A 17,298-nucleotide genomic window follows, 5' to 3' on the forward strand; every position below is an offset into this window, starting at 1 on the left:
CATAAGCAACCATTTTGGCAACATATAAAGTCCCTGACTGCCGGTTGCCTGCAATTTGGCAGTTCCAGTCTCACCAGGCTCAAGGTTGACTCAGCCTTCCATCCTTCCGAGGTTGGTAAAATGAGGACCCAGCTTGTTGGGGGGCAATATGCTGACTCTGTAAACCGCTTAGAGAGGGCTGTAAAGCACTGTGAAGCAGTATATAAGTCTAAGTGGTATTGCTATAGCACAGGTGATGTTCTCAAAATTGCAAATATGCCCATCAACTACATAGTCTTTTCTTTTCCATAGAACTATGTTGGAACAGGTTTCATACTGTTCTTATTCCATCCATAGTCCCTCATCATTCAATAAATGTATATGTGGGTCCAACTGGAAAAGAAATACTCAGACGTTGTACAGATACACTGAAGTTGTAGCATTCCATATCCGGTTCTTTATGCATTTGTTATGAGCACCAGGAGCTTCAGAGTGAACCTATACACAATCCGAAGGCTGGAGCAACAGGCATGTTGCTGAATTGTGTTTCCTTTCCTTTCATTCAATATTTTAGGAAAAATCCATGCTATTAAGTATTTTTTGCAGAGATATCATTCATATTTTCACTAAGTTACAGCTTCATGTTGGGAAAGGTGAAATTATTTTGCATATGAAGTGACTACAATAGTGCCAAAAGATAATTTAAATGTGAACGCATGCATGCATTGTGTTTCTATTTGTTAAGACGAAAGGGAAAACTGAACAGTTGACTAAGGTCAGAGACGAGAAAGTGCTTATGAACAGCATTGTAACTGCATGGGCCATCTCTGTATTCCACAGATAAGGCTTTGATAGTTATCAGAGCAAGATGAAGTGGGAAAGCCCCCAAGAAAACCATCTGGAGCCACAAGATGCTTGGCTCAAGAGGTTTATTGCAGCTGCCAGTTGAAAACTTAACAGAGAGTTTTCTGTTTATGACAAGAGAGAAACTCCACTTTCAGATCTGCATGTGCTATGCTGAATGCATGGGGCCAGGTGCAAATTCCCATTAGGGAAAGGTCCATAATCATTACACTGTATGTTGACATCTTGAGTCATTCCTGATTGGGCAGCCTACACTGAAACCCATCAGAGGAAGGAATCTAGGGTAACCCAGGACAATAATACCAAAGATCTCTCAGCTAGTTGGAAACAGACATTGTTACATAGTAAACTACAGGTAGTCTGCGACTTACAACAATTCACTTAGCAACCGTTCAAAGTTACAATGACTATTAAAAAAGAGACTTAGGACCGTTTTCACACTTACAACCATTGCAGCATTCCCCTGGTCACGTGATCAAAATTCAGGCACTTGGCAACTGACTTATAGTTATGACAGTTCTAGTGTCCTGGGGTCATGTGATTCCCTTTTGCAACCTTCTGACAAGTAGTCAATGGGGAAGCCAGATTCACTTAACAACCATGTTACTAACTTAAGAACTGCAAGAAAAGTTATCAAATGGGATAAAATTCACTTAACAAGTGTCTCACTTAGCAACAGAAATGTTGGGCCTGTGGTCATAGGTCGAGGACTTCCTGTACATGCTACTCCATCCTGGCTATTTAAAGACAGAGAGAACAAGGCAAGAAACATTTATAAAATATCAACTAGAGCTTCAAGTTTGTAAGATGGAGCTCCTACAACTCACAACTCGCTTTCCTTACCTCTATCCTAGATTGTTCGAACATTAGAGTATCTAATGAAAGAGATGGAAAAGGTTAATTCTCTACTCCACTCTCAGTAAGGTAATGAATGCCAGGATAGAGCTTTCATCCAGATTTAAATTGTTGGTAAAAGATACTTTACCCTAATCTAGTATTAAAAAATGGGATCTCTCTGTCACCTAAACACACTTTCCTATATTTTTCCCTTTACAAATGGAAGGAAATATTTGGTGAAATTCCCTAAGGTAGAGAAAATTTCTGATTCTGCATATTCTTTTCCCCTCATCATGATTAATACAAAACATTCCAAAATATGCAATATTATATGTAATTATAAAGGCATTTATTTAAATTGTTTAGTGTAGAAACAAGTAAGCTGAAAGAGAATGGAGGGATTGCAATTTTGCTTTTAAGATCAGCTTAGATCAGTTTACCTGTTAATAGAAGCTATATTTCCAGTCCCAAAAAAGGCCGTCACCATGAAGAAAACCTGCATCAAGTTGAGGAAAATGCAATATTGCCAACAAGGTAACAAAGCATAATTGTTTACCACAATGTTTTTCACAAAGGTTAGAATCTCCTGACTGATCCAGGAATTAACAAGTATATACATTGCAATTCTATGAATGTGTACTCAAAATTATGATTTATAACATTCATCTGAGAACACCAACCAAAATTGCAACTTTTAGTGAGATTAATAAGCCAGCCAGGCTACTAAATCCATATACATATATGAACAAACAGCGAATCACTGCAGCTCTCCCTTTAACTTTGCATAGATATTGCACTCTTTGGTTCCTTAATATGAAATAGTTATTGAGACATTAGTTTATATGTGTGGAAAGAAGAAGAGAAGAGAAGAAGAATTCAAACTTCTTGTACCTGGAGGTCCCTGCTTATCCATCTAAATAGACATTTATCTAATAATTTAAAAAATATTGTTGCCAACCCATCTCTCAGGATCATTGAGGTTTACACTCCATGGCAAATCTGGTGCACCAGTTTCAGCTCATCTGTATTAGGTCCAGATGATTTGAAACAAGTTGAATGGAACTAACAATAGCTGAAGGATGCAACAATTCTTAACAAGTGACTATTCCAGTCATTCAGCTTTCACTGTCAAACAGGAATAGCAAAACCAAATGGCCATCAGGTAGTTTCAGCAAAGGAGAACAGGTCAAGTCCAGAATGAGGTCTTCAAGGCCAGCAAGGTTGAGGTCAGATGACTTGATAGTCTTTTGGAAGCTTCAAAGCTTGTACAATAATCCATGAGCAAAAAATATCTAAGCTGTTAGCTACTTTACAGATATCCAGAATACTATATCTGTAGTTTCATTTTATTTATTTGCTTGTTGATAGATTGTTTCTTGGTTTTATTTTTCTTTTCTTTTTTTTTTCTGCCTTCAAATCAGTGTTGACTCATGGCAAATGCCTGGGAGTTCTTGGAGTCAGTCAAGATCAAAATGTAATATGTCATTATGACAAAATTATGTTTTTTGTTATTTGTATTTCTTTCACTTTTTTATCAGAACACTTTGTGTGTACGTATGTATATCCATGAGTATTATCCTTGCATTTCATTTCTTTTTTCTCTTTTTTATCTGAAACTAAATTCTGTAAAAACAGTGTTGTAATACTCCATTTTGTTAAACAATTATAAGATCTTACAATATTTAATATTTGTTATGCCCGAAGAACTCACTACATTAGCTTAAATGTTATATTTTCAAGAATGTTTATGGACAATTAATAATGATTTAAAAAGGCAGACAGGTTTTTTGATTCATTCTTATTAGTAGAAAACCTAAATGCATGGAAAATAAGATTTTTCCGTCCTTATGTCTGAAGTGTATTAAAGAAGCTATATCAGGTTAATTGGTAGTTAACACATTCTAAGCAACAAATTTATAGATTGATAATACTTAGAAAAAGTCAAAATTCCATTGTTGTCATGACTGTTTTGTGGTAGTAATTCAATCCTAATCCTAAAATAAGTCTATTGAAACAACCTTTAAAATAATAAATCATTTAGGCAATAACTTCCTAAAAGCAATTGCTTTTTTAAAAAATCATCTTCACTGTGTCCTAGCTGAGTATCTTTTTTCCTAAGTCAAAGGATACAAAGAAAAAAGCTCTCCTGATATCATCCACATTAAGTGGTCGAAACTGGGTTATATCTGTAGGGCAAGAAAAGCTGAGAACCGAAAGCTATAAAGACAGAAAAAGAAAAAATTAGCATCATAAAATCAGGTAGGATTATGTTCACATTAAAAGTATATGTCCCCAAGAACAAATGAGAAGTTAAAGAGTGATGCTTCCAAGTTTCCAGAAAATCTACACGTGTTTTCAACTTTATTATATCTCAGTTATTATTTCAAGAAAGTTACTTTTCAAATACTCTTAACTAGTCAAGTACTTCTGTTGCCTTAAATAAGTGAATAATATTCTGACCTGTCAATTGGCTCTCGTTCATTTTTTTCCCCTTTTCCCCAATGTCCTATAAAATAGTATATTTTTTCCTAATCCAGAAAAATTGATTTTGCTTTCTAGCAGTATCCTGTAGAACTTTATGGAGCAAAGATATTGCAGCGCCAAATCAATACTGAAAGTTAACTTGTTTTCCTCTAAATCCAATTGGTTTCTAACATCTTTTGCTCGCTGCTCTCACAGAAGAACATACCCTGGATTCGGAAACTTAAATAAACAGAATCAGAGATAAAGAAAGGACCACAAAAAAGGCACCTTGTACGCTTCTTGTTAACAAGAATCTTCAATGCAGAATGCAATCTACATTGTGCTGATGCATTATTGCCCTCTCTGCTTTAACAACTCCAGTCAGAGAGGCAAATATTAGCAGATTATTATGGAACAAGTTTTCATTATTCTAGTTCTAAGCTACATAGCCACCCACATAAAATAAGGCTGTTCCATCTTCAACATGATGTCTTTCTATATATTTGAAGTTGTCTATCATAGTTTCTCTTCTAAACATATGCAGCTCTTCCAAGCATTGAGTCAACTTTTAAATCCCTCAAACTCTTGTCTCCTTCTTTTGAATGTCTCTGGATCTACTGATGTCCTTCTTAAAATGTGTTATGCAACACTCAGCAAGTACTCCAGATGGGATTTATGCACACAACATAATAAAATCACCTCTTTCTTATGTTTCAATTCATTTTCTTAACAGTGAAATGCAGTAAACTTCACCAACAGAAAAAGATGTACAGCATATGTGTACAAGTGTATAACATATATGCTATAGAGAAATAAAAAATATAGCAATTAAAATAAACTAAAAAGCAAAACAAACTAGTAAAACGATGTATATAATGCCCATTTGGTGACAGTATAAAATTAATTCAATCCTTAAGCTTATAAATTAAGTATCAACCCCATAGAAACATACATCAATAATATCACCTCTTGTGATTTGGATACTATTGTTCCATCAATGTAGCTTAAGAGTGCATTTGCTTGCTTAATAGCCACATCACATGGACAGGATTAGAGAGGTAAGAGGAATGGTTTGATTTACATCATTCTTTTAGACTGGGAAAAGGAAATAGAAATTTATATGTAGCACTATAGCACTTATTTTTGACTTCCAGAATAAGGTTGCTGAGGGGGATGGGGAAGAAATTAGGGGCAAACAGATACCGTAAGTGATTGCAAGAACTAGGGCACTCACATCATCCATTAAACCCTAAGAGTGGGCCCAAAAATGCCAACTTCTTCAATCTGGTGAATATAATTGCATTAATAACAATGCCTTGCAACCATCAGTGTTCATAAATAAAAATGGAGCCTGGATGCAAAAATACTGCCTGGAACGGACAATCTGAAGCTAGCCTTCAGATGTTTTTCAAAAGAATTCCCATTTGCTCCCATGAAGACTAGCCATATGGCCTGGGACTTGTGAGTATTTTCAAAACATTCTAATGTTACCAGATCACTTAGCTCTGGTTTTCTCTGACAATACCTTGTCAGATTTGCACTAGTGGAATACACACTGGCTTCTAGAAAATCTGGCCACTTCTTTGGCCACAGCTAATGCGTGTCTGGGAAACCATTGGACTTCTCCTGTTTGTGCATTCTATTTTAAAAATATTAGCACTGAAGTGGTTGGGATTCTGTGGCTACACTCTCAGGCTCATGAGCCAGTTGGGATTTTAATTGCTGAGGGAAAAGGGAGGTAGCATTTTTTCCTGAGGTGTGTACCGAATCATTACCTTAGGTTTAAATGAAATTCCATGCTGTTGGATTGTTTCTTGCTCCATGCCTATCCACACAAACATCAACAAAGCCAATGCCAGAGGGAAAAGAGCTTCATACCTACATCAGCACATATTTTGACAACAAGTGAATATAAAGGAAATGTTCTAAGGTATTTCTATATACACGTAATCATGCTATATTATAAGAAATAATAACTAAGATGCATAGAGAAAACTAGTACAGTAGCTATTCTGAAGGGAAAAAAATATCAAATCCAAACAAAGATACTTCATGGAATTTGAGTTATTTCTAAGTGTGAAAATGAAAATGCACAATACTTTGAACTTTTATCTTATAGGATAAATGAAATAATATATTTGCACAAATGTGACAATATTAAATTCTCACAACTGCATAACCTTCCCCAAACCCAAAGCAAATCTACATATACACAATACAAGTAAAGATCATCTTGAGTCAAACTAGATTCCCAGCCATTATATAGACAAATCCAAGTAGTTTCTTTGCAACATCATGGAAACAGTTTGCCATTGCCTTCTCCAATGACAGTTTGCCTATTTCCCAGTCTCTCCAAAAGGCCTGGAATTCTTGTTGGGCTTCCATCCAAATATTAACCAAGCCTGAGCCAGCTTGGCTTCTGAGTTCAAACAAAGTGCTGCCACTTACTGCAAAGAATCATCAGGGCTCAAATTCAATTCAAGGGCAACTATCTTTTTTAAAAAGGGAAAAAAATTACCCAGTGCTAAGGAGAAGATAAGTTGACATCAAAGAAAGAAATATACTCAGCAGCCTCAGGAACAGAAAAGTGGGACTCAGGAGTGGCACTATCAAGGATGAAACTGTAAGAAATAGAATATTATCTGTCAAAAGAAAAATACTTTAGTATCTCTTTAAATCACCCTAAATTGGGAAGTCATGAATTACCTTTAAACTATTGGCTAGTATGCCTTTGCATTCCTAGAAATTACCCAACTAAAACAGAATAGCAAGAAGAAATGCCCTTTGATGAAACTGCATTGCAAATAGTTCATGCTGAACACAAACAAAATTAAAAAAAAAGGGCAGTCATTCCGAATTTCAATCATGGAAGAGGATGCTAATTTGTGTCCAACACTGTCTTCCTCTTTAAGTGGCATTTGCACTGGGCAGTTTGAAAGCTAAAAGTACAGAGGCCTGCAATGTTTCCTTCAAACCAGTACTCTAATGCTGGATAAAAACAGACAATTTGGAAGATTAAAAAAAAAAAAGTATGAATGATCTAGGATCATAAGACATCTGCCTCTTTGAAGTAGCATGGAAAGAAAACAAAAACCAGGGCGAGGGGATAGCAAAGTGGACTGGAAAGCTCTGTTTTAATGTTTGGAGCTTACTCTGTTTTTTCCACACATCAGCTGGTAAGTGAGGGGAGTACAGAGGCAAAACTTTCAAGATTTTTATTCATCTTGGCACACAGCACAGAGAACATCTGATCAGGTTTCCACCAAACCTCATATGCAAGATCAGCATTTGAAGGGAGATGGGACAGAACCTAGATCAAAGCAGTCAGGTGATGGGAGGTTCCTTACATCAAAACACTAGGATTGTGCAACTGGAAAGAATCAGATGTCAAAGAGTTCACTCTATTTCTGATTAATTATTTCTCAAGCCTTAGTTACAAAAACAGAGTGAATATTACATCTTCTTAAATTTGTTATCTACTTTCTCCAGGAGCTCACATCAACATATATAGCATCCCTTCTTCCATTTTTCCTCAGAAAAGCACCCAGTGAAATAAAATAAGCCGAGAGAAAGTGACTGGCCCAACGTTTTTATTTTAAAAAACCATTTAAAATGTAGCAAACAGCTACAGAATTCAAACATAAAAAGGGAAGAAAATACAAAAAATAAACACATCACAGATATAGAAAACAATTTAATTTTAATCACAGTTTTAAACTTCTCTACAATATTATCAGTCCTTCAGATATAGACTCAATTAATAAGCAGAAACCAAACACCTCCCATAACCCAAAATTCTGGGGTGGCCCTGTATCCAATCAGTTTCTATGATTGGGGATAGATTAGACTGACCCAATTCTAGCCCTTCTTCATTGCCACCACACTACATTTAAGCCAAGGCTTGGAATTTAATTTAATTTATATTGACTAGTCAGAAAGAAAACAGTGTTTTGAAAATGAGGATCAGATAAGAAACCACAGTCAGTCTTACTATTTCTGAAGAAAGAAGAGCCAAGCCAGATAACATTCTTTCAAGGTAGATTTCAAAAACCACTGTTAATAGCTAGGCCACAATCAGACCGTGCTGCAGCAAATACAGGTAGTCCTCAACTTATGACTACAACGGAGCCTAAAATATCTGTTGTTAAGTGAGACATTTGTTAAGTGATTTATGTCCCATTTTATGACCTTTCTTACCTCAGTTGTTAAGTGAATCACTGCAGTTGATGTTAGTAACTTGATTGTTAAGTGAATCCGGCTTCCCCATTGACTTTGCTTGTCAGAAGGTCGCAAAAGGGAATCACATGACCTTGGGACACAGCAATGGTCATAAATATGAACCAGTTGCCAAGCATCTGAATTTTGATCACATGATCATGGGGATGCTGCAAAGGTTGCAACAGTGAAAAATGGCCTTATGTGTCACGTTTTTCAGTGCTATTGTAACTTTGAATGGTCACTAAATGAACTGTTGTAAGTTGAGGACTACCTGTACTTAAAATATAGAACACGACACATAATCTTAAAAACATTTAGCAACAACTCTTATTTTGTTGCCCATTACACTAAATAGCTCACATGCTAATTTTAACTTTTTTCCTTTTCAGCAAGTATTCAAATCAGCAAAATATTCTAGAAAGAGATACAGCAAGGAACAATTTATACTGCTTAAGTGGGTGGGGTGTTTTGTTTTTGACTGCAACTTAGAACAGAAGAATATATTAAAATGTGTTTGTGACAAATTGTAGGGCTGAAATGAGGAAAAACTGAAATTACAAGCAGAACAAGGAAAAGAACATTGCAATCCCGAGGAATAAGGATCTTGCACTTTAGATGAGATCCAGAATGTATTTGGATAAGTATGAGAACAAATCTCACCAGGCCCACCCTGGCTTATAGCTGTTATGAAACGTCTTATGCTTAACGTGCCTCTTCTGGGTCTGAGCAGATCTGACTCCTAGGGGACTGATGGACAAAAGGCAAACATTGGGAAGGGCAGAGAGAACAGCAGCCAGCTTGAAGTGGCAACAATGAGCTTTCAAAACAAACAAGCCTGACTGCAGAGTCTTTATGAAGATCGGGATTGCCTGCCCTTAACTAGCAGCAGCAGGCAAAAGCAGAAACATCATGCGCTACAATCACATATAAGAACAAGTATCAGCAAGTGCTGGCTTACAAAAACTTGGAAAATCCCCAGTTCAAATTCACACAATTTTCGAGTGCAGGGGGTGGACAGGTGGGAATTGTTAGACACAGCCTTACTTTGCTTTGAAGAATGAATGCTTTATGTTTATAAGTAACCCTCTTTTGTTGAGGAATGAATGGTTGCTCATAAGCTATCGGCATCTGCCTGAATCTATTGTTATACGCAGCACATAATACAGCACATTTATAGCATGGTGCATTTGGTTGTCCTCAATGTTGTTATGTTTGCAACAACCTTATCTGGGAGATTAGGTGAGAGATTCTGAAATTCTTTGCTGAGAAGAAATGTGCATTTAATATTCAACCCTAATGTATTACTATTTGTCCATATTTAGAGCAGTTCTTTGGAGATTCATGCAGAGGCTTTTTTTTTCTTAAACTACGATTTCTTTCCAATAACAGAATTAACCCAAAGAATTCACACCCCCAATTTGCTTTCTTAGCTGCTTTCTCAATTCTTTGCAACTACTATATAGTTCCAGGATCAATAACTGTAGCAAACTTAGTCCCTTAATCACTGCTGCTTATGTTGAACCCCTTCAACACTTAATAAGACCATAAATTAATGCAAACTCTCATCTACTTCCAAATAAATATTCATCATGTGTTAAATCTGCTTATCTTATTAGGGGATGCTTATGGATTCCTGTATTTATGTAATTATCGATCTTTATCAGAGTACGATCTTTCAGATCATGCTTCTCAATGACAGAACATATGCAGCAATAGCAGAAAGACCAGCAAACCAGCATTTCTTATGTGTACCTGACAGATCTTTATCCAAAATAATCTCTGTCAAGAGAGGTAGGTTTACCTAATGTCATCCAGCTGATAACCTGATTTATTATAGGCAATCCTTGTTTGCTCTGAAGACTGCTATGAGTACTGTTCACAATGTATGTTGATGCCATCAGACTCAGCAACTAGTAAAAAAAATAAAATAAAATAATCAACAGCTGATCTGAATGGTTTCACTTTATTGCATTAAGGAATACTAGCAAGATAAAAAATGACTATTCAGATTTTTTCCAAAGACTAGGTCTTTTTTAAAAAATAAAACTGAAATGTTTGCACTCTTGTAAGTACTGTGATCAAGTTCAATTGGCAATTTAAATAAAAAGAAATTGTATGCAGAAGGGAGGGGTAGAGAAGCCTTCAAAACCACCCACTGTTTAAAATTTCATTTGATAATATATTCGTTAAGGTATTGTATAACCCCATTGTATTTTGGATATCACCATAAATACATTCAGGAACTGCCAGAGCAAACTGTTGGTTCATACTTGCATAACTGCATTTCATGCTTGATTTCCTCCAGACTGAATAAATAAGAAAAAAAGCACTCAGGAGGGAACCTTTCAACGAAGTTTATTTAAAAGGGAGATTTGTCAATAGGTGTCCATTTCAGAGTTACAGATTAGAGAAGTAATTAGAGGAGGTTATCAAACAAGCGCTATTTGGCATCATGTTTTATGCTGGCTTATTTGAACTTTGCCTGAGGTGTCATCATGTGACAGTTCATAGAAGCCATAATAGTTGACAGGCTGCCTGTCATTCTCCCCCTGTACCTATATGACATAATTTGGACTTTAAACTTAAATACTAATAAAATGGCATAATGTTCATATTTTAACTCTATTAAAATCAGTGTATTCAATATCCAAAATCAAGCTCTCCGAGGACCAGCACTGGGCCTTGGCATGCCAGAAACTGGTTTGCACAAACAATCAAAGCCCCATCCATGGGATGCAGGCAGTAGACAAAACCACACCCCCTCCGGTCCATGGAAAAACCTCTCTCCACTGAACCGGTCCCTGGTGCCCAAAAGGTTGGGGGCCTCTGTATTAAAGTGTCAAAAAAAGGAACCCAGCGATGAAATTATTCAGTGGTGTAAAGCAGTTTCTTCACGTAAAAGCAAGAGAGAAGTGAACCAAATAAAGGCACAGTAAATTGGCACCAGCTATGCCAGGGGTAGGCAACCTTGGCTCTTTTATGACTCGTGGATTCAACTCCCAGAATTCCTGCTGGCTCAGGAATTCTGGGAGTTGAAGTCCACGAGTCATAAAAGAGCCAAGGTTGCCTACCCCTGAGCTATGCCAACCATAATAGGAAAGTGAAGCCAGTTTTTATTGTGTTCAGAAAGGACACAAAATAATGGTACAGAAGATAGTATGTTTCATCTATAATGACAAAAAAACAACACCAAAGTGATCTCTCCTAGCAAAGGGCAGCTAGTCCTCGAATTACAACCATTCATTTAGTGACTGTTCAAAGTTAAACTGGCACTGAAGAAAGTGACTTATGAACATTTTTTACACTTATGACCATTGCAGCCATCTCATGGTCACATGTTCAAAATTTGGATACTTGGTAGCTGGTTCATATTTACGATGGTTGCAGTGTCCCAGAGTCATGTGATCAACTTTTGCGACCTTCCGACAAGCAAAGTCAAGGGGGAAGTCAGATTCACTTAACAAGCGTGTTACTAACTTAACAACTGCAGTGATTCACTTAACAACAGTGGCAAGAAAAGGTCGTAAAATGGAGCAAAATTTACTTAACTGCACCACTTAGTTACAGAAATTTTGGCTGTAATTTAAATATCAGATTTTATCATATAAACCTAAGGGGTCTTATGGGGAGATAGGAAGAAGTTCAAGTAAGACTGTTTGGGGCTAATCCAAAGCTCTTATACAGACGGCGAAACTACATGATTTCCAACAAAGAAGTACAAAAAAAGTACATTTTGTAATGTTTAAAACCTTCACACAGTGATACAACAAAGTAAATCATGTGCGGGGTGGGGGGGGAATCTAAAATCTAATTCAAAGGCTATAGCAAAACTACCCTATGACAATTTTGTATATGTTTTCATCTGGATTAGTTTATTTTCCCAACTCTTTCATTTATCTTAAATTTACAGTGACATCTACTGGACATGTTTTAATCTTTAAAACAGTGCCAAGACCAGATCTTAATATTTCTTCTTCCTTAGAAAAAAAGACATACAGATCATCTTTTAGTATAAGATCATCAACTGTGAATCCTGTCATTTTTCAACCACTCAACTCTCTGCACACAAGAACAATCACTCCAGCACAAATCAAAATACACAAATTATTTATGCCAAACTAGAATACGGATAATCCTCAACTTAAGAGGAGCCCAAAATTTCTGTTGCTAAGTGAGACATTTGTTAAGTGAATTTTGTCCCATGTTATGACTTTTCTTGTCACAGTTGTTAAGTGAATCAGTTGTTAAGTTAGTAACACGGTTGTTAAAGAATCTGGTTTCCCCACTGACTTTGCTTGTCAAAAGGTTGCAAAAGATGATCACATGATCCCAGGACACCGCAACTGTCAGTTGCCAAGTGTCTGAATTTTGATCACGTGATCATGGGGATGCTGCAATGGCCATAAGTGTGAAAAATGATCATTTTTTTCAGTGCCGTTGTAACTTTGAACAGTCACTAAATGAACTGTTGTAACTCGAGACTACCTGTAGTCCTATCTGGAAAAGCTCAAGTTAATATTTTAACTTGATTTAATATTTTCTTTTAAAATTGTTCTGAAACATTATATATTCTTTACTATCGTAACCCCAAAATCTCTTTCTGGAAAATATAACTGCTTTCCAGTATTAGCATTCCAGCATTTGGGTTCTATGCAGTATATGTTTTGCAGATTCTCACTGGACAATTTGTATGACATCATCAGGGGAACAATTTCTATCTTACTAAACCAGCACTGAATTAAGAATTTGTTGTTTTATTAAGCATTCCCTACATGGGGTTCAGGAAAAGAAGGAGGAGTTGAAGGATACAGCAAAAGAACAATGAGATATTTTTTGGGGGGAAGTCCACATCTATTCCTTGGTCCATCACCATATGCAACCTTGATAGCATCTTTGATGGAAGCCTCCTTCCTTGCCATCTTAGCAAATCCCTTTTCCTAGGACTATTTGACATCAAGTCATAGACTCTTTTGTGGGAAAATCTGTTCATACACCTGGCTATCCTAACTAGTGATGCTGCCTTTGGGAGAACCATCATGTGAGTGAAAACCACAACCCCAGCAATGTTGTATGAGGGAGTCTGCATGAGTAGATGATGGAGCTGAGGGCTAGTTTCCCTACCGATTTTATGGATGTTTTGCTTGGTATCTTGAACAATGAGTTTATTAAATTGGTCAACACAGATTCTCCTAAACACCCAATTCATCCTGTTTCAAAAGTGATACTATGATGAATGCATGGACTGTAGAAGCTCAGTATGAGAAACTGTGGGGAGATTGGAAAATAATAAAAATAATATTAAACATGAGCAATCAATGTTTAGGGAGGGAATCTACTGGTGCCTTGTCCAAGATATTAAGGCCAAGTGGCAGACTTGGAGGAAATGGTTCAGACTGTTGTGCAAGTTCTGAAAGTCTCCATCTTAATGAAGCTACTAATAAATCTTCTGGCCATTTCTAAGATTCTGTATTTACCCAATTCTAGCATCATAGCATCACATCATGGTGAATGGTTCTCCACTTGTCCAAAAGAGTAGTACCTATGAAGGATTCCAGGTCTTAAAAATATCTAAAAAGATATATGTAGAATTCATTTTGTTGTTTGGAGTTGCTGGCATATAGTTAGCAGATTTTTTTTTTAAATGTAAATTTTAAAAAAAAAAAAAACGAACAGCAGAGTTAAAATTGATGTTGACCCAAAAATATACAAAGCTGATTTTTCAAAGCAACAAAAGTTATACTTCTCAACAATACATATTTATAGGACTTACTTACCTGAAATAGATATATTTTGAGATCTTTATGATGCAAATATTTATTTTTGCTCTTCCGAAAACATGTCACTAGGTAGGACAAAGCTATCAATATAATTAACAGGCCAGCTGCTGTTCTGTAAAAGATAAACTATTTGTGAGTGCTTTTCAAAGATATTTCTGTAGGAATCATTTCATAAAAAATTAAATTAATCACAAAAGTGCAACTATGCAACATGAATAAGACATTAATCTAAGCTCCAGGGAGTCAAAAAGAAGGTTCGAACTGATGAATATATTAAGGATGACCTTCTTTCCTATCCCAATTCAATATTAGCTGGATTCACTCGTGTGTGAGTTGGGTGGCTATATGTATTTACTGAATATATAAGTAAATACACCAAGTTTTCAAATTTGCATTTGGTTTATTGCTAGTAACTGTCCTTAAATGATCAGTTAATTATTTTTGGCAAAAAGACTGATTCTGTTCCACTGCTGCTGGTGCCTTTTAAAACTCTGACCAACACTTTTCTAAACCACTGATTCTAAAAAAACATTAAAAAGGTTGGATTTACTTCAGAATGTCGTCTCGGTGCTTTTTAAAAAAATTGTCACTGAAGATCCATTATTTTATTTGTATCCCACTATTATTATTTTTCAAAATATCTCAAGGCAGTGAACGTATCTAACACATCTTCCTTCTCCTATTTTCCCCACAAAAACCCTGTGAAGTGAATTGGGCTGAGAGTGACTGGCCTAAGGTCACCCAGCTGACTTTCACGGCCAAGGTAGGACTTTGAACTCTCATCTCCCACTTTCTAACTTGGTTATTTTAACCACTAGACCACCTAGATAATAGATCAGATAATAGAATATCCCTAAAAAGAATTCCATGGTATTTGGACTTTTAAGTTTCCTGCATCTATTTTACAGGATAGTACACACTTTTCTTTTAAAAATGACATCAGGGTTTTTTTCTTGCTGGTTCATATTTGTTATTTCGTTTCCATTTCTCTTTGTTTTCTATCTGATCCTATTACAATCTCCTGCTGATAGAGAACTGCTCTCTGGGTCAGCATGATACATGGATCCAGCTTATGACTAGATCAGTGGTTCTCAACCTTTTTAATGCCGTGACCCCCAATCGGTCGTAAGTCGAGGACTACTCAACCGGTCCTAAGTCGAGGACTACTCAACTGGTGCAGCACCATTTGCAGAATGGGACTTTTGGCGGGCTCAGCAGGGCAGAGACAGCCTGGACAATTCCTATTGGCTTTCAAAAGCCAATAGAATAAAAGGGAGTAGCACAGCTAAGGAAAAGGGGGAAAAAATGGCGGACTGCGTTGTTTGGCTATCCCCCGTGAAATGGTCATTTGACCCCAAACGGGGTCCCGACCCACAGGTTGAGAACCACTGGACTAGATACTCATTACATCTGTTCTGAGAATGTAAGAAGCCTCTCTATAAACTTCTAGATCCATTTTTGTTCCAATTGTTAAAAGTTGTTTTTCACTGATAAAAGGGAAGCTCAGAAATAAGGGAAAAGGTCCACATAATAATTTTATAGCCTACATAAAGCAGAAATCATCAGAAAATTATAATCTTCAGTCTGAAACAAGAATAAGAACGGGCAGAATTTTTGTTCCAGAAAGAATAAATTTACAAACCTGCTATTTTAGAATATCCTTTTGGGGGGGGGGGAGGGTGGAGAAGAGAATATAAAGCATTCTGATAACAAAGTTCTCATCTGAGAACTTCAAAAACTTACATTCAATAATTACCTCTCTCCCCACCACAATTAAATGACTTTAATTTTGGATTTCAAGAATAAATTACTTGGATTCCAATAACATATTTCCCTTCTAGAGACAAGCAAGCATTAGATGAAATTAGAACAAGATTACATGAAAGTGGTAACGTGAAGAAAGCCGATTCATACTTACACTAAAGAGATATTTGATTCTCTTCCTATCACAGGCATCAACGGGAAGATTGCCAGGAGCAAACATGAGAGAATCCAACTTAGCACTGTTGCCTATGGCCAAAAACAAGTAAGTTACACCTACAAATAGAAGTATAATGTTTAAATATTAATGTACATATAAAAACATTTTAAGTAAAGTTATATAAATTTGTACCTGAAATTATAAGAATTCAAAATGTAAATTTCTGGTATGTGTGGGTGTATATAAAATGTCAATATTGCTTGAAGGAATCACTCTAAGATAACATAGTATAAAGTGTGGGGCAGGGTATTCAGCAGGCCAGATAACAAGAGTAAGTAAGAGTAAGTAAGTGTTCACCCTTACTACAAGGTGGTCAAAATGTGGAAATAACTGCCATTAATAAATATCTGTGTGATATAACTACCGTATATGCCGGCGTATTAGGCGACCCGGCGTATAAGACGACCCCCGTCTTTACAGCCGAGCTGCATTCCTAGAACGTCGTCTTATACGCCAGAAACTACCAGTATTTCCGGCGTATAAGACGACTCGGCGTATAAGACGACCCCCGTCTTTGGCGCCGATTTCAGCGCTCGCGGAAGTCGTCTTATACGCCGGCATTTACGGTACATGCAAAAAAGGGGTAGAATCATCTACAAAAATATGCTAAACCCTTCCTACTGACCCGACATAGAATCATTTCAGAATACTGCACTATTAATGATTTCACTGATTTTAAATGGTTGTCTCAAACTGGGTTAGCATTACAGGACACCTGCATATTCTCTTCTGTACCACATTTTTCATTTCACCGTTTTACAGTTCAGATAAAAGCTAAGTTTAGCTAAACTCCAAAAAAAAAAAAAAAACCTAACCCCAAAAGAAAACCAGTAACAGAGCATATTAGTACTTGAATAAATCATAAATCCAAGAGTGATAGGGGAAGTCAAAACATTTGAGAAGGGGGCACTTCTGTCTGTTGTTATGAAAGTTAACACAGTCACTAGGACTTGAACTTTCCAGCTCCGGTGCTTCACCTACTGCTTCGGTGGCTGTGTGGGCAGAACTATGAAGAGGACTCGGAAGGGGAGTGAAAAGGAAGAGGGGGGATGGGCAGAAGAGGGGGGAATCTGTCCCATGCTGCCCCACTTGCTTTGTGGCTGCTTTTGGCCGAGCTACATTGCATTCGCCAATGCCACTGCCATGAGGCCTGGCAGATCCCCCCAAGCGGCCAGGATC

The 17,298-nt window shown here is 36.8% G+C and overlaps 1 protein-coding gene and 1 long non-coding RNA gene across 6 annotated transcripts in view; one reads left to right on the forward strand and one right to left on the reverse strand.

The window, feature by feature from the left end:
• The window catches only part of PIGN (phosphatidylinositol glycan anchor biosynthesis class N), a 66,547-nt gene that overhangs the window by 18,645 nt on the left and 30,604 nt on the right, over window positions 1-17,298 (reverse strand). For all 5 annotated transcript variants that reach the window (XM_039356232.1, XM_039356233.1, XM_039356234.1 and 2 more), the window contains 7 exons: window positions 16,057-16,148; window positions 14,136-14,250; window positions 10,163-10,271; window positions 6,662-6,764; window positions 5,919-6,021; window positions 3,811-3,897; window positions 2,121-2,176 (listed from right to left, as the gene is read on the reverse strand). In XM_039356232.1, coding sequence (XP_039212166.1) covers window positions 2,121-2,176; window positions 3,811-3,897; window positions 5,919-6,021; window positions 6,662-6,764; window positions 10,163-10,271; window positions 14,136-14,250; window positions 16,057-16,148 — 665 coding nt within the window. The remainder of the gene's footprint in view (window positions 1-2,120; window positions 2,177-3,810; window positions 3,898-5,918; window positions 6,022-6,661; window positions 6,765-10,162; window positions 10,272-14,135; window positions 14,251-16,056; window positions 16,149-17,298) is intronic.
• Window positions 1-17,298, forward strand: part of LOC120313863 — a 46,120-nt gene that overhangs the window by 18,393 nt on the left and 10,429 nt on the right. The window contains exon 2 of the long non-coding RNA XR_005558275.1: window positions 16,091-16,164. This is a non-coding gene — a long non-coding RNA (uncharacterized LOC120313863). The remainder of the gene's footprint in view (window positions 1-16,090; window positions 16,165-17,298) is intronic.

The sequence above is a fragment of the Crotalus tigris genome, unplaced genomic scaffold, assembly GCF_016545835.1.
Source record: "Crotalus tigris isolate CLP2741 ecotype Arizona unplaced genomic scaffold, ASM1654583v1 scf7180000018807.1825209, whole genome shotgun sequence".
Lineage (NCBI taxonomy): Eukaryota > Metazoa > Chordata > Lepidosauria > Squamata > Viperidae > Crotalus > Crotalus tigris.